This window comes from Hippocampus bargibanti, linkage group LG05 (assembly GCF_051943395.1).
Source record: "Hippocampus bargibanti isolate YZ-2025 linkage group LG05, ASM5194339v1, whole genome shotgun sequence".
NCBI lineage: Eukaryota > Metazoa > Chordata > Actinopteri > Syngnathiformes > Syngnathidae > Hippocampus > Hippocampus bargibanti.
Genome location: NC_142738.1, coordinates 11,178,700 through 11,201,139, shown reverse-complemented (window position 1 = coordinate 11,201,139; position 22,440 = coordinate 11,178,700). Strand labels below are relative to the sequence as shown.

General features: G+C 48.5%; 1 protein-coding gene across 1 annotated transcript; it reads left to right on the top strand.

Moving 5' to 3' along the window:
- The first annotated feature begins 14,439 nt into the window (after positions 1-14,439).
- On the top strand, positions 14,440-20,684 carry fan1 (FANCD2 and FANCI associated nuclease 1). The gene is given in 14 exon segments (XM_088995936.1): positions 14,440-14,872; positions 14,943-15,083; positions 15,359-15,560; positions 15,639-15,872; positions 15,946-16,077; positions 17,435-17,543; positions 17,618-17,746; positions 17,824-17,982; positions 19,593-19,740; positions 19,841-19,944; positions 20,015-20,045; positions 20,048-20,199; positions 20,318-20,446; positions 20,550-20,684. Coding segments are annotated over 14 exon segments (2,238 nt in total).
- The last annotated feature ends 1,756 nt before the right edge of the window (positions 20,685-22,440 follow it).

Genomic DNA, 22,440 nt, shown 5'->3' with positions numbered 1-22,440 from the left:
ATGACGAGTCCGTACGTGACGTCACTAAAGGAACGCCCCACACCGAAAAAAAGACATTGTAGCAGTCCTTACATCACATCAATGTATTTTGCTGTATTGGTCTGAAAACCTTGTGTTGCACCCAAAATCCGCCAGAAGAAGGTGTCCAAGCTCCATATAAGGAATTTATCAACCTGTGGAAACGGAGGTGGCCACAGGAGGTCGCCATTTTGTGCCTCTTTTTCGTTGAGACATCTCCCCTCAATGTTGCCTGATAATGGCACGGAATAAATTTTTTAATCGATTCCAAACATGTATGCTTTCCTCTTCAGAACTATTTGAATCATGTTCATAACTGGATGTGTAACAAGAAAGCATATTCTCCGAATCTGAAGCCATTGTTTTGATTCTGCAGCAATGCAAGACGTCTTGGCGTGACGTCACGAATTGGGGGCGGGACTTTCTGAAAATGCCCAATTCGCAGCTCAATTTTTTTTGCAGATTTTGGACACTTGAAGTCATTTTTATTGATGTTTTGCATTTGAATAAAAATATCATACTGCGTGTTTTGGGTATTTTAGATGCTATAAAACGTTTTTCTGATGTCAGTTTGGAAACAAAAAAGTGACGTTGGTTGTCCTTTAAATTATTGGTAGGTGGAACCTAAAAAAATCAAAACATGCCCCGTGTATTTCTTTATAATGATGATGATGATGATTTATATCATGTTTAATGTTAAAAGCAAAAAAAAAACAAGATTTCATAAAAACAGTCATAATAATGATTCAAAGTCAGCATTACAAGATACTCAGTCATAATCATATATCAAATTATAAACAGTACAATGCAGCTTTATTTATGTAGTACTTTTACAACAGCTATAAAAAATTAACAGAACATTTTACATAAAATAACAAATAACTATAATAATAAGATGTTAAGTCATGATGACACACTACCTTATAATATTGATATTGTCCACTGATAACAAAGCTTGGGCTATGTGTAGAATTGTTCTCTCTGATAATCTAAAATTTAACTTTCATGACAACTTTTGACTCCTGATGTTGCAGTCGTCTAAACTGAATGTATTATTATTATTATTATTATTATTATTATTATTATTATTATTATTATTATTATTATTATTATTATTATTATTTTGACCTGGAGCACTTTAATGACGAGAAAACTGTTACAAAGAAAATAAAAATAAAAATAAAAATAAAAACGGTGAGAAAACAATTTGAATTGTGTCCTGTTTCCCCATAGAGAACGTTACTCATTTCTTGCTAAAACTACCCTCCATAAATAAATAAATAAAAATTTAAAGGACAACCGACACCACTTTTTTGTTTCCTAACTGACATCAGAAAAAAGGTTTTATAGCATCTGAAATACCCAAAACACACAGGATGATAATTTGAGTCAAATGCAAAATACCAATAAAAATTACTTAAAGTGTCCAAAAACTACTTCAAATAGAACCCGGAAGTGGCCAGTTTCAGAAGGTCCCGCCCCCTTGTTCGTGATGTCACGCCAAAACGTCTTGCTTTGCTCGAGAATCAAAACAATGGCTTCAGATTCGGAGAAGATGCTTTTTTGTGACTCATCCAATTATGAATATGGTTCAAGTCGTTCTGAAGAGGAAAGCATAAATGTTTCCAATCGATTAAAGAATTTATTCCGTGTCATTTTGAGGCATCTGGACAGAAATGTAGCACCCAGAAAATGCAGAAGATGGCGCCAAAGCTCTGTTGGAAATTGGCTGATTTTTCTCCTGGGGATATGTGTCAGCGAATATCAAATACAGTGGTACCTCGGTTGTCGAACGCCTCACTGTTCGAACAAATCGGTGTTCGAACAAAATATTCGAGATAATCTTGCTTCGGTGTTCGAACATCAATCGGTGTTCGAACGCCAATACGACGCGTGAGTGCGTACGCGAGGGTGGGGAGCTGAGCGGTGCACGGGCGTATTGCTCTGTTCGTGACCAACTGTTGTCGCTAGCGGACGTGCTGCGTTTTGCTCTAGCGTTTAATATAGGTGTACGCAGAGTTTTAGCTCCTAATCATGCCTCCAAAGAAAGTAAGTGCTGCTTAAAGTGACAAAAGAAAAGTAGTGCGTCCAACTATTACATTTAAGAAAGAAATAATCGCAAAATATGAAGGAGGTGTGCGAGTGTCTGATCTGGCGAGGGAATACAGCATGGCGAAATCTACGATCAGTACAATATTAAAGAATAAGGAGGCTGTGAAATCTAGTGATGTGACTGTGGGGTGAGAGCATGTGTCATTGGATAGATATTTGAAGAGAAAAGAACATCCTGTAGCCGAGTCATCCGTAGCTGTCGCGTTCCGAGCGAGAGTGACGGCAGCTGACTCGTCGGAACGTAGAGGAATGTTTGGGATCCCAAAGCAGACACGTACTACCCAAGCAGGATGTTTATTCACAAATCAAAGAAAACACAGCGAGTAAGAAGGCAGGGGGTGATCCGAGCCGCTTACTACGCCAAAAAGCAAATGGCACACGAGGGTGCAAAATTACGCAATCCCGGAAGATGACATAAATTTACGGGACGCAGGGAAAATACCTCGGTCCGGATAAACTAAAATGTATGAAAATTAAACCTTGGAATACGCCCTACTTTTCGGGATATACATGGAACGCCGCCCTACCATGGCTGGTGGTGTGACGACGCTCGAGTGCAAAAAAGGCAGGACTCGAGCGACGGGGTTTGGCGAAGGGGAAGGACCCAAAATACACGACGTGACAGGCTTGGAAGGAGCAAGAGTCTTTACTGAAACATGCATCAAAAATAACAAACAGGGGAGAGTGGAGGAACTAACAATGGCAGACCTGGTAACACAGTAGTGGTGACGGCGACATCCAAAAATACTCCGACGGAGAACGGTAGTGAGCGATAGGCAGATATAGACAGAAGGCACAATCAGTGAATGATCAGCTGTGGGAACCCAGGTGAATGATGATTGGAGGGGCCGTCTCCCATGATTGGCGGAGGAGGTGACAGGAGGGGCGGGGCGCGCCCAGGATGGCAACGAGATGTGACAGTGCCCCCCCCCTCAAGGGACGCCTCTCGGCGGCCCACCGGGTTTGGATGGGTGAGCCGCATGGAACGCCCGGGTGAGAGATGGGTCGAGGATCCAGGAACGTGGGACCCATTGACGTTCCTCAGGTCCATAGCCCTCCCAGTCGACCAGGTACTGCACTCCTCTGCCCCTGCGCCTGGAGTCCAGTATCTCCCGCCCGGTGTAGACTGGTCCGTCGTCCAATATCCGGGGGGGAAGTGGGGGGGCGGGCGTGGGGGCTAAGGGGCTGGTCTCCACTGGCTTGAGGAGGGAAATATGAAAGACGGGGTGGATCCGCATGGTGGGTGGTAGCCGGAGCCTCACCGAGACCGGGCTGAGGATGGCCTCAATGGGGAAGGGACCCGTGAAGCGTGGGCCCAGCTTGGCCGAGGACCCTGCCAGCCGAAGGTCCTTCGTGGATAGCCAGACCTCCTGCCCGACCTGGTAGCTGGGTGCTTGCCGCCGATGGCGGTCTGCCACCCGCCGGGTCCGGGATGCGGTGCGTGACAGGGCGTCCCTGGTCTCCTTCCAGACTCTGTGGGCCCGTCTGAGGTGGTGATCGATAGACGGGACCTCCACCTGGCCCTCCTGTGTGGGAAACAAGGGCGGCTGATAGCCACAGGCGGACATGAATGGGGACCGACCTGTGGCTGCGGAGACCAGGGAGTTGTGGGCGTACTCCACCCAGGGTAGGTGCAGGGCCTACGATGCCGGGTTGTGGAGGCACACGCACCGGAGGGCCGCCTCCAGGTCCTGGTTCTTCCTCTCCGTCTGTCCGTTGGTCTGGGGGTGGTAACCAGACGACAGGCTCGCCGATGCCCCTAGGGACCGACAGAAACGCTTCCATACCTTGGACACGAACTGCGGTCCCCGGTCCGACACGATGTTCGTCGGAATCCCGTGGAGACGGACGACATGGTTAACCAGGAGTTGAGCCGTCTCGGTGGCGGACGGCAACCTGGTTAACGGAACGAAGTGGGCCGACTTGGAGAATCGGTCCACTACGGTGAGGACGACCATCTTGCCACGGGAGGGGGGGAGGCCTGTCACGAAGTCGACGGAGATGTGGGATCAGGGTCTGGACGGAACCGGTAGGGGCTGGAGGACTCCGGCCGGGGGCTGGTGGGAGGCTTTCCCACGGGCGCAGGTCGGGAAGGCCAGACCTCCTGCCCGACCTGGTAGCTGGGTGCTTGCCGCCGATGGCGGTCCGCCACCCGCCGGTTCCGGGATGCGGTGCGTGACAGGGCGTCCCTGGTCTCCTTCCAGACTCTGTGGGCCCGTCTGAGGTGGTGATCGATCACGAAGAGGGTGATGTCCCTCCTGAACCCCGGCCACCAGAACCGTTGGGCGATGAGTTGGATCGTCCTGTTGACCCCCGAGTGGCAGGCTATCTTAGATGTGTGTCCCCAGATGAGCACCTCAGTGCGTAGAGGGGGGGGACGAACAGGCGATCCTTGGGACAGCCCCTGGGGATGGTGGTAGTTCCCTGGGCTTTCTGGACTTTTCTCTCAACCTCCCACCTCAGGGCGCCCAGGATGCGCTGGGCCGGCAGGATGTTGGCGGTGGTCTCCTCCCTTTCTGCCGGCTCATGGATACGGGATAGGGCGTCGGGCTTGGTGTTCTGTGACCCTGGGCAGTAGGTGAGAGAAAAGTCAAAACGGGTGAGGAAGAGTGACCATCGGGCCTGCCGTGAGTTAAGTCTCTTGGCCGACCGGATGGCCGCCAGGTTTTTGTGATCCGTGTAGACGGTGAAGGGGTGTTTAGCTCCCTCAAGCCAGTGTCTCCATTCCTGCAGAGCCAGGACGACCGCCAGCAGTTCCCGATTGCCGACGTCATAATTGGCCTCGGCGGGGCTGAGCCGGCGGGAGAAGAAGGCGCATGGGCGTAGCTTCTGGTCGGTGGGAGAGCGCTGGGAAAGGACGGCCCCTACTCCGGACTCGGATGCGTCAACCTCGACCGTGAACGGGAGCTCCGGGTCGGGATGATGCAAGACAGGGGGGTTGGTGAAGGCACGACGGAGGCGGATGAATGCCCCCTCAGCATCGGGAGTCCACCTGAATGGGAGCTTGGTGGACGTGAGGTTAGTGAGGGGGAGTGCCTTCTGACTATACCCGCGAATGAAGCGGCGGTAGAAGTTGGCAAACCCCAAAAACCGCTGAAGCTGCTTGCGCGTCTTTGGGATCGGCCATTCCACCACCGCTTTGGTTTTGGCGGGGTCGGCCCTGAGTTGCCCCTGCTCCACGACGAACCCCAGGAACGACAGAGAGCGGACATGGAAGTCGCACTTCTCTGCCTTCACATAGAGCCGGTTTTGCAGGAGCCGCGCCAGGACCCGTCGGACGTGTTGCCGGTGCTCTTCTGCAGAGCGAGAAAAAATAAGAATGTCATCAAGGTAAACGAAAACAAAAACATTGAGGAAGTCCCTGAGCACATCATTTATCAGATTTTGGAAAACGGCGGGCGCGTTTGTGAGCCCGAACGGCATCACCAGGTATTCAAAGTGCCCTAAAGGTGTCTTGAATGCTGTTTTCCATTCATCCCCCTCACGGATACGGACCAAATGGTAGGCGCTACGAAGATCTAATTTGGAAAATTTGGTGGCGGACTGAAGGGGCGCGAATGCCGAATCCATGAGGGGGAGAGGGTATTTGTTACGGATGGTGATGTTGTTCAGGCCCCGGCAGTCAACGCATGGGCGCAGGGATCCGTCCTTCTTATCGATAAAGAAAAACCCTGCGCCCAGCGGGGAACGCGACGGGCGAATGAGTCCCGCCGCTAGAGAGTAGTCTATGTAAGTGCTCAGGGCTTCCCGTTCCGGTTGTGAAATGTGGTAAAGTCTGGAGTCCGGTAATGGAGCCCCTGGCTGCAAGTCAATAGCACAGTCATACGGTCGGTGGGGCGGCAGGGATTGGGCGTTGTCTTTGCTGAACACCTCCCGCAGGTCGTGGTAGCACTGTGGCACGCCTTGGAGGCAGATGGCCTCGGGCGGGCCACCGCGGGAGGGGTTTCGCCCTGCCGTTGCCGACCGCAGGCAGTTGGCGTAGCAGTAGGGGCTCCAGCCCTGAATGGTGGCCCCTCCCAAGAAATGGACGGGTCATGGGCCTTGAGCCAGGGGAGACCCAAAACCAATGGCGCGTTCCGGGAGGGCATAACAAAAAATTGGCGGTGCTCCACGTGGTTGCCTGCCACGCGGAGCTTAAGTGGGGCCGTGAGGTGGGTGACCCGGGCTAACAATCGACCATCCAGGTCGACGATCACCTTAGGGGGAAGGAGATCGATGAGTTGGCAGCCCAAAAGGTCGGCCAAGTGGGGGTCGATGATGCACCCGTCGGCCCCCGAGTCAACTAGCGCCCGCACTCTTTGGGAGCTGGAGGGGCCAAATAGTTCACTTTCCAGCTCCAACCGCGTGACAGGTGTAGTGGACTTAGCCCCCAACGGACGGCGTTTCGGCGGGAACTTACATGGGCCGTGGGTCCTAGGCTGGGGGCCTCGGGTGCGACGAGCCCTCGTGTTGGCGCGGTCGTCTCCCCCCCTATCACCATCGGTTCGGGGAGTCCCTCCTGGGGCTGCGCACGGTCGCTGCCGGGTGTGGTTGACCAAGGTCGGCTTCGGGGTTGCTCGGGCCGTCGGTCGCTTAGCTCCTTTCGCCGCTCCCGGAGACGATGATCCAAGCCGCTGACTATCTCGACGAGGTCGTCGAAGGTGGTGCCGGCGTCGCGGGTAGCCAACTCGTCCTTTAGGTCGGGATTCAAGCCGCGATGGAACACTCCCCTCAACGCTCGGTCGCCGTAGCCGCTGCCCGCGGCCTGGATCCGGAAAGCGACGGAGTATTCAGCGGCCGAACGGGCCCCTTCCGCCTCGACCTCCGCCTCGACCTCCGTCACCGGATGGTGAAACACCCGGCGTATCTCGGCCACGAAGTCCTGATATGAGGCGCACAGCTCCGGTCGGGACTCTCGTACAGCCAGCACCCATGTTTCGGCTTCTCCCGCGAGCAGGCTAGTGATGAAGGCTACCTTAGCCTCATCGCTAACGTAGGCGTCAGGATGTTGTTCAAACACGAGCGCACACTGCATGAGGAATTGAGCGCAGCGCCCGGTTTCGCCTGCGTAGCGTGAGGGTTGGGGCAGCGGTGGATTGCGCCTGCCCACGGGCGGGGAGGAAGGGACGGTGAGGGTGGCGATGCATGTTTCCATCTCCTTGAGGCGTTGAGCCAGCGAGGAAGTAACGTGGCGCATTTCCTCGATCGCCTGGGCCAGCTGGCTCGAACGCTCCGCCTCTTGAACAAGGGCGGAAAAATACCTGTCATCGCCGGCGGGGTCCATGGGTGGTCGGAGTATTGTGTGACGACGCTCGAGTGCAAAAAAGGCAGGACTCGAGCGACGGGGTTTGGCGAAGGGGAAGGACCCGAAATACACGACGTGACAAGCTTGGAAGGAGCAAGAGTCTTTACTGAAACATGCATCAAAAATAACAAACAGGGGAGAGTGGAGGAACTAACAATGGCAGACCTGGTAACACGGTAGTGGTGACGGCGACATCCAAAAATACTCCGACGAAGAACGGTAGTGAGCGATAGGCAGATATAGACAGAAGGCACAATCAGTAAATGACAATCAGCTGTGGGAACCCAGGTGAATGATGATTGGAGGGGCCGTCTCCCATGATTGGCGGAGGAGGTGACAGGAGGGGCGGGGCGCGCCCAGGATGGCAACGAGATGTGACAGGTGGAGTAATCTTCGGCGGAAGAACACCAAAGCACATGACCGAACAGCGCCCCAGCCGGCCTACCTTTCCACACCCCCTTTCACTGAGTGCACACATCGATCGTCTTCATGGATTTTTTACAGATACTTTTACTGTTATGGGACCGAAAAATACCCCACCACAGGCTCGTGTTCAGCCAAAGAAGACACAAAACAAAATTACAGTCGAGGAGAAGAAGGAGATCATTGAGAAACACGAACGAGGTGTGCGTTGGTCTGATTTAACAGTACCAATATGCTAAGTTGCGTATGTTGCTAAAGGTATTTCCGTGCTGTCAAAGCAACGGTCTGGGGCTTCTGTTAATTTGGATTAACGAAGCGCGACTAATTCACTCTGATATCGTCATGCGGCAACGTGGAAGTTCACCGTTTATTGATACAAGGGATCATTCCTCGAAATGGTAAAAGAAGAAGGCTACATTCCTCAGCAAGTATTTAATGCAGATGAGACCGGCCTTTTTTGGAAAAAGATGCCTAACCGGATTTTCATAACTCAGGAAGAGAAGTCTGAACCCCATTCCATCAACGACCATCACAAAGGTAAATAAAACAACTTTATATTACAGTCCAGTTTATTTCTTTAATTACAGTCCTTATGGAAAGTGACTCTTTTCAAACAGCAATTCTCTCCGACCTGCCACTCCATTCCATCAAGCCATCAACGACCATCACAAAGGTAAGTAAAACGACTTTATTATACATATTCATACAATACATAATAATACATATAATACATATGTATTCCTTTCATTACAATACAATAGCACATTTATTATACATAGAATAAGGTATGTTGTTTGTAGTTTAAAGTTTTATTCGTTGAAAATTATATTTTATGGAGACCTGGGAACGGATTATTCTCATTTTAATGGTTTCCTATGGATGAGAAGGTTTCTTCAGCCGTCATCTGTACAAAAGTGAAGGTTTCGGACGTTTCGCCTCCTATCCAAGAGGCTTCGTCAGCGAACTAAAGTCTGACTGGTCGTATCGGCCCTATTTATAAAGAAGCGATTCTTATAAAACAACAAAATCCTTCATTAAACCGGTCTGGTGGGGTGAGGTTCAATTTGGATCGTTCATACAATAGCCTGCTTGGGCAAAACAGGTTAGGCAACATTCGTAATGCTGATGAGATGATACCGGTGGGAGTGGGGGAAATGGGCCAGTCGTTAGTCAGGAATGTAGGAACAATCAGTGGGGCCACAGGGAGGGGTCCTCTGCTCCCCCCAACCTGAGAGGAGGGACCCATCATAGCTGCGTCCGGCACGCCATGTCTGGACATTAGGGATATATAAATAGGGCCGATACGACCAGTCAGACTTTAGTTCGCTGACGAAGCCTCTTGGATAAGAGGCGAAACGTCCGAAACCTTCAAATTTATTTTTTGGGATATACACTTTTCGCCTGACACACTATGTCTGGGAACCAAGACATTACTTACCAAGTGCGTAAGCCAAGGTCCCACTGTACTGTACACAGGAGAGGCAGGGGTGGGTAAACAACATATCGATGCGTTTGGGATCCATTGCTATGGTCTGAAATTATTTCCTTCGTCTGCTCGTTTAGTCTGACACGCGGGTTTGCTTTGTAGCACGTGCTAAAATCGGAGTACAGTACGTATCAAACTTCTGAAGATGGAGGACACTGGTTCGCTTTGTCGACCCACTGAAGGGAAAATCCGAAAGGAAAAGAAGAAAAGTACGTATTTCTTTGGTCTCCTGTCAGATCCCCGTTTGGGGCTAAATTAGTATGTTGTGGCGGGCACTAGGACCAGGCATCTCACCCAGCAGGTGCAGAGGAGGGGGCGGTTCATGTTACATATATTACACTGCTTTTGCTGTTCAGTTCAGATCCACTTGTTAGCCGTTGGAATAAACACGTCTCCACATTTAATTGTGTGTGCTCATTCCTCAACGGCTACACTGGTGACCCCGACGATGGAAATCTTCATGGCAACGGACGAAGATGTGTCTTCTACGGCCATGTCGCCACGACCGGCGCCCAAACTCGCAGCTGCCGCCTACGCCGCGAAGTTGCCCGAGTTCTGGCACAGCGACCCGGCTTCGTGGTTCCAGCATGTGGAAGCACTTTTCCACCTACGAGGCGTCACGACAGATGACCCAAAATATTACATGGTCGTGGCGTCCCTCGACCAACCGACAACGCATCGCATGATGCAACTTCTGCGCGCGCCTCCACGATGCGGGAAGTACGACGCGCTCAAACAACTGCTGCTCCGGCGGTTCACGCTATCGGCCTCCGAGAGAGCAGACAGACTTCTTTCGCTTCCCGGACTCAGCGACGGAACGGCAGTGGATCTAATGGACAAAATGCTGTCGCTGTTAAATTCGGATGATGGCGGATTCCTTTTCCCCCACATTTTTGCCAGCTACCACCCGAAGTGCGCGCCGTGCTCGCTAACTCGACGTGCCTAGCCACCGGCGACTATCGTGGCTTGGCGGAAGAAGCAGATCGAGCGCTTCTGGCGATACGGCGGTTAGCCGTGCAAATCGATCCGACCGTCGTGGCCGCAGTGGGATCGCAGAAGCGGCGCGGGAAAGCCACCTGCTATTTCCATCAGCGGTTTGGCGCCAAGGCTCGACGCTGCGCACCTCCCTGCTCTCACGAGACGACAGAAATCTTCAACGCCCGACAACCAGTAGCAGCCGTTGGCGCCAGCAACGAAAGCGAGCTGCTTTTCGTCACGGACTCCTCGTCAAGAAGACGTTTCCTTGTGGACAGCGGGGCACAAGTAAGCCTGCTGACGCCCACCGCTGCGGACAAGATGGCAGGTGGATGCGGGCCTGCCTTGTGCGCAGCTAACGGGTCGCCCATCGCTAACTTTGGTTCCAGGTCGGTGACTGTGCGTTTCCACGGACGGGAATTCAAGTGGAACTTTATTGTTGCCGCGACCACAGTTCCCATAATTGGCGCCGATTTTTTATGTGTTCACGGACTTCTTGTGGACATTGCCAACCGTCGTTTGATTGACGCCATCTCTTTCGCCACTTTTCCGCGTGAGGCCGGAGGGCTCGGGGCGTTAACGCATGCAAATTATTTAACATCGGGTAACGTTTATGAATGCCTGCTGACCGATTATCCGTCGTTAACCACACCCGCCTTTTCCAATGCCGATACTAAACACGGGGTAGAGCATTTCATTCCCACGGTTGGCCCGCCAGTTTTTGCCCGCGCTCGTCGCCTAGACGCGGCAAAATTGGCAATGGCGAAAGGGGAATTCGCGACGATGGAGGGCTTGGGCATCGTGAGGCGTTCCAACAGCCCGTGGGCCTCACCATTGCACATGGTCCCCAAAAGTGACGGTTCTTGGCGGCCATGCGGTGATTTTCGTCGGCTTAATAATGTAACCACACACGACCGTTACCCAATTCCGCACATCCAGGACTTTTCCGCACGTTTGGCCGGAGCCGTGATCTTTTCCAAAGTTGACCTCGTTCGCGGTTATCACCAGGTTCCGGTACGGGCAGAAGATGTGCCAAAAACTGCAGTAATAACCCCTTTTGGCCTTTTTGAATTCCTCCGTATGCCTTTTGGCCTGAAGGGGGCGGCACAGACCTTTCAGAGACTGATGGACTCAGTCTTGCGAGGTCTTGATTTTGTATTTGTCTATCTAGACGACATCCTTGTGGCCAGCCCTTCACCGGAGGAACACCTGTCACACTTAACCGAAGTTTTCAAGCGCCTTGATTCGCACAGCCTTATAGTTAACCCTGCTAAGTGCCAATTTGGTCTGTCCAAGATCGATTTCTTGGGGCATCGCATTTCTCCACAGGGCGCCATCCCCTTACCCGCCAAAGTGCAAGCAGTGGTGGATTTCCCCCGCCCGACCACAGTTAAGGCTCTGCAGGAGTTTTTGGGCATGATCAATTTTTACAACCGGTTTCTTCCTCACGCAGCCGACCTCCTACAACCCCTCTACGGCGCCTTGAGAAAAAAGAAGGCTAACGACCCCGTCGAGTGGGCACCGCAACGAGCACAATCCTTCCAACGGGCCAAGCAAGCTCTTGCGGGTGCAACTCTTCTGGTCCACCCAATCTCAACCGCACAGGTGGCTTTGACTACCGACGCATCTGATGTTGCCGTAGGGGCGGTGGTTGAGCAGCTTGTGGAGAACGAATGGCAGCCCCTTGCATTTTTCAGTCGGAAGCTGCAAGATAACGAACGCAAGTACAGTGTTTTCGACAGAGAGTTGTTAGCACTCTATCTTGCAACGCGCCATTTTCGTTTCCTCCTCGAGGGGCCCCGGTTTACCGCATATGTGGATCACAAACCACTCACATTCGCCATGTCAAAGGTGACTGAACCGTGGTCGGCCCGACAGCAACGGCATTTGGCGGCCATTTCTGAATTCACAACAGACATTCAGCACGTGGCCGGCAAATGTAACCCTGTGGCCGATTGCTTGTCACGCGCGATTGTGTGTCCAGTCCAGCTCGGGGTGGATTTTTCAGAGATGGCCACCGCCCAATCTGAGGATCCGGACATCCACGAACTCAAGGCAGCAGGCACAGCCCTGAAACTTGAGAAGGTGGCACTGTGTGAAGGGGGTCCCGCTCTCCTCTGCGATGTGTCTACGGGTCGCACTCGTCCCGTGGTTCCGCAGGAGTGGCGTCGGCGAATTTTTGATTCTATTCATTCCCTCTCACACCCTGGCATCCGAGCATCAGTCAAACTACTTGGGGCCAAGTTTGTCTGGCCTGGGTTACGAAAGGACGTCAGGAAGTGGGCAGCTGCATGCGTGGCATGTCAGCGTGCCAAAGTCCACAGGCACACCCGAGCAAACCTGGAAACTTTTCCAATTCCGGACAGGAGATTTGACCACGTCCATGTGGATCTGGTCGGGCCCCTCCCTCCTTCGCAGGGTTGCACACATCTCCTCACCATGGTCGATCGAACCACTAGGTGGCCGGAAGCAGTCCCCCTGTCCTCCACGACCTCGGCAGATATTGCCCGCGCATTTCTGTCATCCTGGGTCGCACGTTTCGGCACGCCATCCGATATCACTTCGGACAGAGGCCCCCAGTTTGTGTCCGAGCTCTGGTCGGCCATGGCGCAGTCCTTGGGTGTGCAGGTACACCGCACTATGGCCTACCACCCGCAGGCTAACGGGATGTGCGAACGCTTCCACCGGTCACTGAAAGCCGCGCTACGGGCCGCGCTGTCGGACGGTAACTGGGTCGACCAGCTTCCGTGGGTCCTGCTCGGGTTACGTTCGGCCCCTAAAGAAGACCTTAACGCCGCCCCCGCAGAGTTAGTGCTCGGTCAGCCACTCCGCATCCCTGGTGAATTCCTGCCTGAAGCTTCGGGTGCACCTTCTTTCCCCCTTTTGCCAGGGGAGCCCCTGACTCCAGCACCAATTCACCACTGCGTCCCCAAAATATTTGTTCCGTCTGCGCTTAGGTCAGCCCGTTTCGTCTTTGTGCGTCACGATGCCCACCGCTCTCCCCTCCGACCGCCGTACGACGGCCCGTTTAGGGTGCTCGAACACGGTGAAAAGAGTTTTGTGCTCGATATGGGTGGGCGGAGGGAGGGCATTTCAATAGACAGGCTCAAACCGGCTCATTTAGTTGCAGGCGAGGACGTTTCGCCTGCCCAGGCCCCAACGTCGCGGACGCCCTCCGAAACCTCCAGCCTCACCGCGGCATGCCAGGGTTGAGTGTCGTTCCCCCACTGAGGTCTCGCCCGAATCACCTTCACCACCGAAAGATGGACTGCGTAGTCGTTGGGGCAGGCTGGTTAAGCCCCCTGCAAAATTTTCACCTTGACCTTCCTTCTGGGTGTTCTGGGGGGGGCTGTGTGGCGGGCACTAGGACCAGGCATCTCACCCAGCAGGTGCAGAGGAGGGGGCGGTTCATGTTACATATATTACACTGCTTTTGCTGTTCAGTTCAGATCCACTTGTTAGCCGTTGGAATAAACACGTCTCCACATTTAATCGTGTGTGCTCATTCCTCAACGGCTACAATGTACGCTATCTTGAAATGTGCGAGTTAACTAGCAGCGAATACGCCGCGTGAAGTTGTCGGAAAATATACTTAAACCTTATTTTTCACTTTTGTCGTCGACATTGACAGGTAAAATAGTCTACAAAGAAGGAGAGACTTAGTGCTAACGCTGTCAACAGGACACCCTTCGAGTCTTTGTTGAGCTGGTCGCAGGTTTACGATGTGTCCTGCCCATTTTGTGGTCACACGGTTTCCAAATCTGGGCTCAATGAACACATCGATGTGGAGTGCAAGAACTTTGAGAGAACGGAGTGCAGCACATCCTCATCAAGCCATGTCGTGTCACCTAGCAGGACGAGTTCCAAGTCCCCACAGCTGGATCCCGAGCTGGAAGAAAAAAACAAAACAAGTCCTTATTTCAAGACGACAACATCCCCGAATGTCCCTCACGAGATAAGCAACAAGCCTGTAGTAAGACGAGGTGACGTGACCACCCCTGAGACAGAAAATTCTACCAGCCAGATTTCCGAGGCCAAAGCAGATACAAAAACAACCATTGAGGTCACAAACAATACTGGGACATGTACAACAACAACAAGAAGTTTGGGGAAAAACTTTAAAAATGAGAGTGTGGTAAAAATGTCCCTTTCATCATGCTCCAAACTCATGAAAAGAAAGAAGGAGACACTTGTCGAAAGGAAGGTGGATAATTTGAGAAAGAAACCAAAACATGAAGAAAACAGTTTGACTGAGGCATTGTTTGTTAAAGAGACAAGAGATGCTGCAGTTAAACCCAAAGTTAAACCCAAAGTTAAACCCAAAGTGCCCTCTCCTGCGAATGATGATGCCATGTCAATCTTAGAGAATACCAGCAGCAATTTACATACAGAGTGTGAGCCTGAGAAAAGCAGCAGTGACCAAACAGGCAACACCCCATCACCCACACAAATACTACCCGATTACCTCCGCAATTTCCAGACTGTCCTGCAGGCCGTACTAGAGAATGAGGATGATAGAGCCCTATTCAACCAGGATGACATGACACCCGTGCAAGCCTTTGAGAATCTCTCAGGTATGCTGAAGTATAACCAATCCTCTGCAACGCCTTGTTTCTAACAAATCTTTATCCCTGTCTTTTGAAGTCAGGGCACAGAAGTTATATGTGAGACTGTTTCAGCTGAAACGAAAGTGGATTCACGTGAAGAAACTGGACTATAAAGAAATAAGCAGTGATTTGGGTCCTGTTGCTCGTGAGTTGGTGCAAGCGGGTCTTCTTCAAACAGGTAATTGAAACTAATACTGGTCATAATATAATTAAAGTTTACTCTGGTATCCAAAAACACATTTGGGAAGAACGAGAATAGATATAGTGAGCCAGGCAATGGTTGCACTGATATCAATGACCTCTGAATTCACAAATGCTCTCCTGGAAGAGAAGAGACATACCCCAACATGTTGGATACAATCTTCCACGAAGAGTAGAAGCAATCAAAACATTTTTCTTTCTTTATTTCCTGTAATGTGTACTAACATTGCTCTCTTTTTTGTTTTATTGAAGAAAAAGACCTATGCGACATAGAAGAAGCCCTTGATCTCTTAGAACCCGGTGCGCTCAGGGCGCTGGCGGAGACTTTTCATCTGGGCAACTCTGCGATTGAAGGGAAGATGCTATTAGACAGGCTCCGCCGGCTAAGCAAGCAGAAACCGCTTTTCTCCCTGAGCCATGCTCAAAACAACATTGGAGCTGTCATCTTGAAAAGGTGAGATAGATAACCTAATACATTCTGCCGTAGTTGAACTGAAATCATGATGTCATCACTTTTGTTTTACTCCCACAGGGCAAAATACTTCGCAGGTTCCTTCGTGCGTCTGCACAGCGCTCCTCTGGCTGTTTTTTCTCACATCCTTCTGCTCTTCTCCCAAACAGACATAATGGATGTGGAGGAAATGGCAGCAGGTTGGCAAAGCCAACTTTATACCATCCTGCTGTTCAATTCAGGGCGTCTGGCCTTCCCAGATTACACAGTGCAACGCATGGCAAAAGTGTACCGGGAGAGAGACGACCTCATCAAGTGAGCCAATTGTGTGTTCTGTGGTAGTTTGAGTGTGACCGTTCATTTCTCATGGTCGTGGGATTTTTCTCAGGTACGAAGCATCTATGCGAGCCTTGCTGGAGGTGACCTTAGCTATGCACCAAGGTCATTGGGAAGAGGCTCTGTGCATTTATACAACAGCCAAAAATGAGTGGCCAGACCTGAAGATGAGTTGTGATCTCAGGTTGGACCAGCATTGTTCAAATCTGATGGAAAAAATATCATTTGGAACTTTATAATTACCGTAATTTCCGGACTAAAGAGCGTCACCTGATTATAAACTTCATCTGGTACATTTTAAAGGAAAAAAAATGTACATACATAAAGCAAACCCGTCTATAAGCCGCGTATTTATAAAGAAAAGGTTTTAAAAATATACCTTAACTTTTCTTTCAAATCCGTGCCTGTTACGCGGCAGCAACACTACTAGCGTTACGGTAGAAACAGCCCTAGCACAGGCTCTTTAAAAAACATGCCGGTAAAAGTGAGACACAGCAGCAACACATTCGCACTCGCTAACAGATCTGGTTACAAAAACATAGCAAGTCGCTGAGAGCCGTCCTCATCTTCCTCCTGTAAACTGAAGCCAACGGAGGTCTTCCTCCTGCGTGTCGGATTGGAATAGTGTCCGATATTCCTCTCCACACACGCTCTCATTCTTTCTTTCATTGTCGCATTAAGTGTCACTTTCATCCTGAGGTGAAGTCACTCCCGAGCTTGTGCTGTCCTCTCCGTCACGCACCAGACCAGCTTCTCGAAACCCGTTGGTGATGGTTGATTTTTTTCATACTGCTCCATGCTGTCAGGATCCATTGGCAGACTTGTGCAAAAGTTGCTCTTCGCATATGGGTAGTTTTGGTAAACGATTTCTCGCCGTTGGTCATTCAAGTCTCTCATTCACCTCGGAGGGCCACTTTAAATCCACGATTCACATGCAAAGTTACATTAAACTTGCATCTTCCTCGGCACATATAATTGCCCTGTCTCACCCTTACCTTTGGTGCTTGAGCGCCCCTGGCGGCCATTACAAAAAAAAAAAAATATATATATGCATAAAAATGAAAGCTCGTGACAAAAATCGCCGGAAGATATTCCGGAAATTACGTTAGGTTATTTTGGTGGCTAATTTGATAAACTTGTTTGAATGCCATGTGCTCACTCGACACAGAGGTGTTGTCAACCTTTTTAAAAGCTACTACCTGAATACTGATAAATGCAAAAAGCCTACCATGTTGTTGACTTTTAATTTAAACAGCCTAATGAGATCTAATACACTTGCAGAAAGTTATTCATTGAAGAATATGGTTATTGTTATTTTTTAGCCCTCGTTTGAGATGGTGCAGAAATTCTGCAGTTACTATTTTGCCTTTCTCTTAGCGAAATCAGTTACCAAAATATTTGAAACACTTAGTAGAATTTAACGGTCTAAAAAGCAAATGTTGAAACAGTTCCTATATATAATTGAATATTGTACAACTGTACTTAGTGTCCATTGTCATTGTGGCATACTTGCCATGTTGTGGTTTTTTTTTTTTTGCTAGTCACCAAAAGGATCTCCCAGTGTTCCTACGCAGGTTCACCACTGGATGGGCATACACGAGGATATTATCAAGAGGCGTGGAGATCTTAGAGAGTTTACATTGTTATCAGGTTATCTCATTTGATCAAGTATTTTTGAATTTATCTATGATGTGCTGTGGATAGCAGTTTTTTTTATATCCTAGGAGGCTGTTGACGAGTTGAAAAGCTTACTTCTACAGGATGTTTACTGTCCTGACAATCGAGGGCACTGGTGGGACACATTGGCACATAACCTTCAACAGCACCTCAAAAAACAGACAAAGTCAGTGCATGTAGTTGATGTTGCATTACAAAAAAAGGTGTTAATTGTCACATTTCTGTTTGAGTTATCATATCTAATCCCCCGCAGGCAATCTGTGCTATTCGAGATGGTTTGTCTGACCCTTTAGTGCGAACGGGACATAAGCTATCCCAGAGAGCTTCTCTGATGAGACAGTCCTCATCGTGCAAGAAGTCTTCTTCGAAGCTCAAACATCTGTCCACTGTCAATGTCCGGGATGTAAGACATGTGAGTATTATTTTACTATGTGCTAAATGCTTAAAGTATATTTTGAAAGGACAACCGACATCACTTTTTTTTCTTAACTGACATCAGAAAAACGTATTATATCATCTAAAATACACAAAACATGCAGTATATTTTTATTCAAATGTAAGACACCAATAAAAATGACTTAAAGTGTCCAAACTCTGCAGAAAATTGAGCTGCGAGTTGGGCATTTTCAGAAAGTCCCGCCCCCAGTTCGTGAATGTCACGCCAAGACGTCTTGCATTGCTGGAGAATCAAAACAATGGCTTCAGATTCGGAGAATATGCTTTCTTGTTACACATCCAGTTATGAATATGATTCAAATAGTTCTGAAGAGGAAAGCATACATGTTTGCAATTGATTAAAGAAGTCCTTCCGTGTCATTTTGAGGCACCTGGACTGCAATGTAGCTATTTCAGACCAAACAAGTACAGTGAGACCTGAGCTTACGAACTTAATTGGTTCCCAGACAGTGTGTAAGCCAAAAAGTGTGTATCACAAAAAAATCCCATAGGAAACCATTAAAATGGGAATAATCCGTTCCCAGGTTTCCATAAAATACTTTTTAACTAAATAGGCGAAGGATGTTGGCAATGGTGGAAATGGAGAATGTTACTCTTAGGGAAGTGACACACTGCGTGGGAGATGTGTCAGGCTGAGATTCACATGACAGGCACGGTGTGCACGTGTGACGCCACAAACGCACACCTCGTTCGTGTTTCTCAATGATCTCCTTCTCGACTGTGATTTTATTTTTTGTGTCTTCTCCGGCTGAACACGAGCCTGTGGTGGGTTTTTTTCGGTCCCATAATAGTAAAATTATCTGCAAAAAGCTCCTCTGAGGCGATCGACGTATGAATTCAGAGAGAGGGGGCGTGGAAAGTAGCGCCGGCTGGAGCGCGTGTGTTCGGTCGTGTGCTTCCGCCAAAGATCCGAAGATTACTCCGCCAGATCCGAAGAGCACTCCGCCAACCGTGGTGGGTGTGTATCGCGAAAAGTAGTGCGTATTTCAATGTTTAATTTTGCTGCTACAATGTGTCTTTTTTCGGTCAGGGGCGTTCCTTTAGTGACGTCACGTACGGACTCGTCCGTATTCACAACTTTATTCGGGAATTGAAAATATGACGTAGAGCGCCATTCCCAACTTAGTTCGTGTTTTGTTTTTTCATGTTTGGGTGCCGATAAATTGATGGCCATGGCCACTGGCAATGTTTTTTTTCTTTTACACAAGAGGGCAACATTTCCCTTTTTTCAATGGTAGCACTTTGTTCCAGCTTCAACAGTTGTTAAAGCGCTATCTAAATCTACGTATGTATTGCATTGTGTTTTGGACAGCCACCCTCATTTCGAGTTCATATAACTCCAGACCCATATAATTTCGGAATTAATTCGTTTTTTTTATCATAAAAGAAGCAAGTCTAAGGTTTCCTACGCTGAATTGAATCTTTATGTAGTCCTCAAACTTAATACTCTGTGGGTCCTGGAATTCGAGTGACAATGACAAAAACCCTGGCACTGGAGTGGACATATTTTAGCATGTCTGGCAGTGAATGAGTTAACATGTTTGGAACTTTGGATGGTGTTTGCAGGTGACCATCCGAGGACAGCTGTTTCCCCATGAAGAAGGCACAGGGAAATTACGGTTTCTTATGCCATCAAATATGGACGATGGCACTGTAATATGTTCGGTGGAAGACTTGTCTTTAGCACATTACTTCCAACAAGGCTTTGACCAAGGTGAGGTGTTTTTTTTTTTTTTTTTTTTTTTGGGGGGGGGGATTGGGTATTTGTATAAGGAACAACAAAAAAGTGAAATATATTTGTTTTAATTTGAAAGAAATCCATGGTGAGGGTTCAACATTCTCAACACTTTTTGCTCTTCTGATGTGGGACATTATTTTTATGGACGGCATACCAGATGTTTTTCGGAATCCATACCAGGTATATAGTATGCACAAACAAGCAATAATGTTTCGAGACTATCTGGACATCTTTTTCCTTTCTGTCACAGACATGCCCATTGGACTTTTACATTGACTGTTTCTAAAAGAAGCAGTGGATAACCGTGTACTATTAATTAGTGAAGCTTCGGTAGAAACCTTGCACAATATGTTGGAAAATGTATGGACTTCCCAAAAGGGTAAAGCGTGTTCATGTGCCAACTGGGAGCTCTTTTCCTCGCTTAGTCAAGCCCAGGTACTTTTCTTTCAAATATCCTAAAGTAAGACATTGCAAATTATGTCTATTTTTGTTGTAACACACAATATTCATTTGTTATATCATGATAATGGAATCTGTGGTGTTTATTTGGCAGTCTCTCGTGTCATGCTTGGGTGGAGCTTTCTTAGCGGGAGTTATAGCACTGATGGCAAAAGACTTCAGGCACTCTCATGGAGGTTTGCCTGACCTTGTCGTATGGAATACACGTGATAACACGTACAAGGTGGGATTTTTCACACTCTGCATATATAAATGATGTGGTATATAATAGTTGTAAAAAAACTGGATTCTTGATTGCTTCAAGTTGGTGACGTTTGCTGTTTTAGCTCGTGGAGGTGAAGGGTCCGAATGATCATCTGTACCATAGGCAACAGATTTGGCTTGATGAGGTGCAAAAACTGGGTGCAGGTGTGGAGGTGTGTCATGTGGTGGCCACGGAGCAAGAGGATTCTGTGGAATAAAAAGATAAAATCTGCAGACCAAAGTGATGAAAGAAACAATAACAAACTGAAATAAAATGTCTTTTTCGATTTTGTTCATCTACAATATGCTCCTTATCAGAGCTGGGAGAATTGCGGGATGTAAATGGAGTATAATCTCCTACCTCGTGTCATTATTTATCAAGGAAACTACTGCTTGCAACAAAAAGGAGCATCATCACTCAAAACAGCAAAACTTCGTTTACTGCGCCAACATGTCCATTGAAGTCTCCACCAATTACAACCCACTCACTTCTCGGGATGTTCTGTATGACTTCATCAAAGTCCAACCAAAATTTTCCTTCTCCGCCAGCTCACACCTGACTTGTGGGGAATACCCACAAACAACATTTAACATCAAACCTTCAATTTCTAGCTTCAGACTCATCATTCTATGTGATAGTCTTTTTACTTCACAGACATTCCTAACAAACTCCTCTTTTAAGATAATCCCAACTCCATTTCTCTTTCTGTCTTCACCATGATAGAACAAGTTAAACACTGACCCTAAGCTTCTAGCCTTGCTCCCTTTCTACCTGGTCTCCTGGACACACAGTATGTCTACCTTCCTTCTCTGCATCATGTAAACCAGCTCTCTACCTTTACCTGTCATTGTTCCTATATTCAAAGTTCCCACTCTTAGTTCTATACTCTTGGCGTTCCATTTATCTCATTTTCTCCGGGCACACCTCTCCTCTCCTTTGACCAACAGTAGTCCATTTTCCACCAGCACCCTGAAGGTCAACAGTACCAATGGTGGCCGTTGTCGACCGATCCGGGATGGGATTCAGAGGTTTGATTCTGGTGGAGGTTTGATATTTGTTTTGGCAAAACGTTTTACCTCGGATGCCCTTCCTGACACAACCCTCTGTATTTGTCCGGGCTTGGGACCGGCACAATAAGACACTGGCTTGTGCCCCCTTATGGCTACATTTTCTGGGGACACTCACCAATTTAAAGGTACTGTCATAAAATTAAAACACTTATCTAAACCCGAATGGAAAGATCAAAAAAATGTGCAAAACAATCGTCTTCCTCAACATCGTCTGTTCCTTGATATTACATCAGGGCTAAACAGTCGACTTGGGCAAAGAGTACTTGTTACTTCTTGCGGCACTGAGTATCTCCTTGTATCTCAAAGCAATGAAGTGAAACTGAACAAAACTACTCAACAAAAATGTGCAATGAACTCGTCACTAGGCAACGATTATGACAGGCAGCGCAAATGGAGAGAAAGAGGATTTGGCACAGAACAGGAGAACGCAACAGACGTAGTGGTGAGAGTGTCTATTGATGTCAGAGTGATTTTATTTAGTTTACTCGCAAAGCTATCAAGTTTGATTTTCAGCAAACGCGTTTTTACTATTCCCAGATTATATTTTTTTCGGAGCCAACCTTAAATTTTCGTGGTGAACTCTTATTGGTGGTTTATTTGTTTTTTAATATATTTTTTGTTTTGAAAAAAATATATATTGTTTTTCCAATGCATTTTGGACGTCAATAGGCAATATGACGTTCGCTTTTCCTTTCGCCTGTATTGTAATTTCAAACCACAGCAAAAATCATATAAAAAATTACAATGTCACTCAAAACTGCATTATTGTCTTCACAAAGCGTGACATTACACCCGATGTCGTGAGCGTGTTTCGGTGTACCGAATGCAAGTGTCCGGGATGCTGGATGCATTCGGGGGAAGGGATAGCAACTGCGCTGCGCGTGACGTCACCGCGCAGAAGCG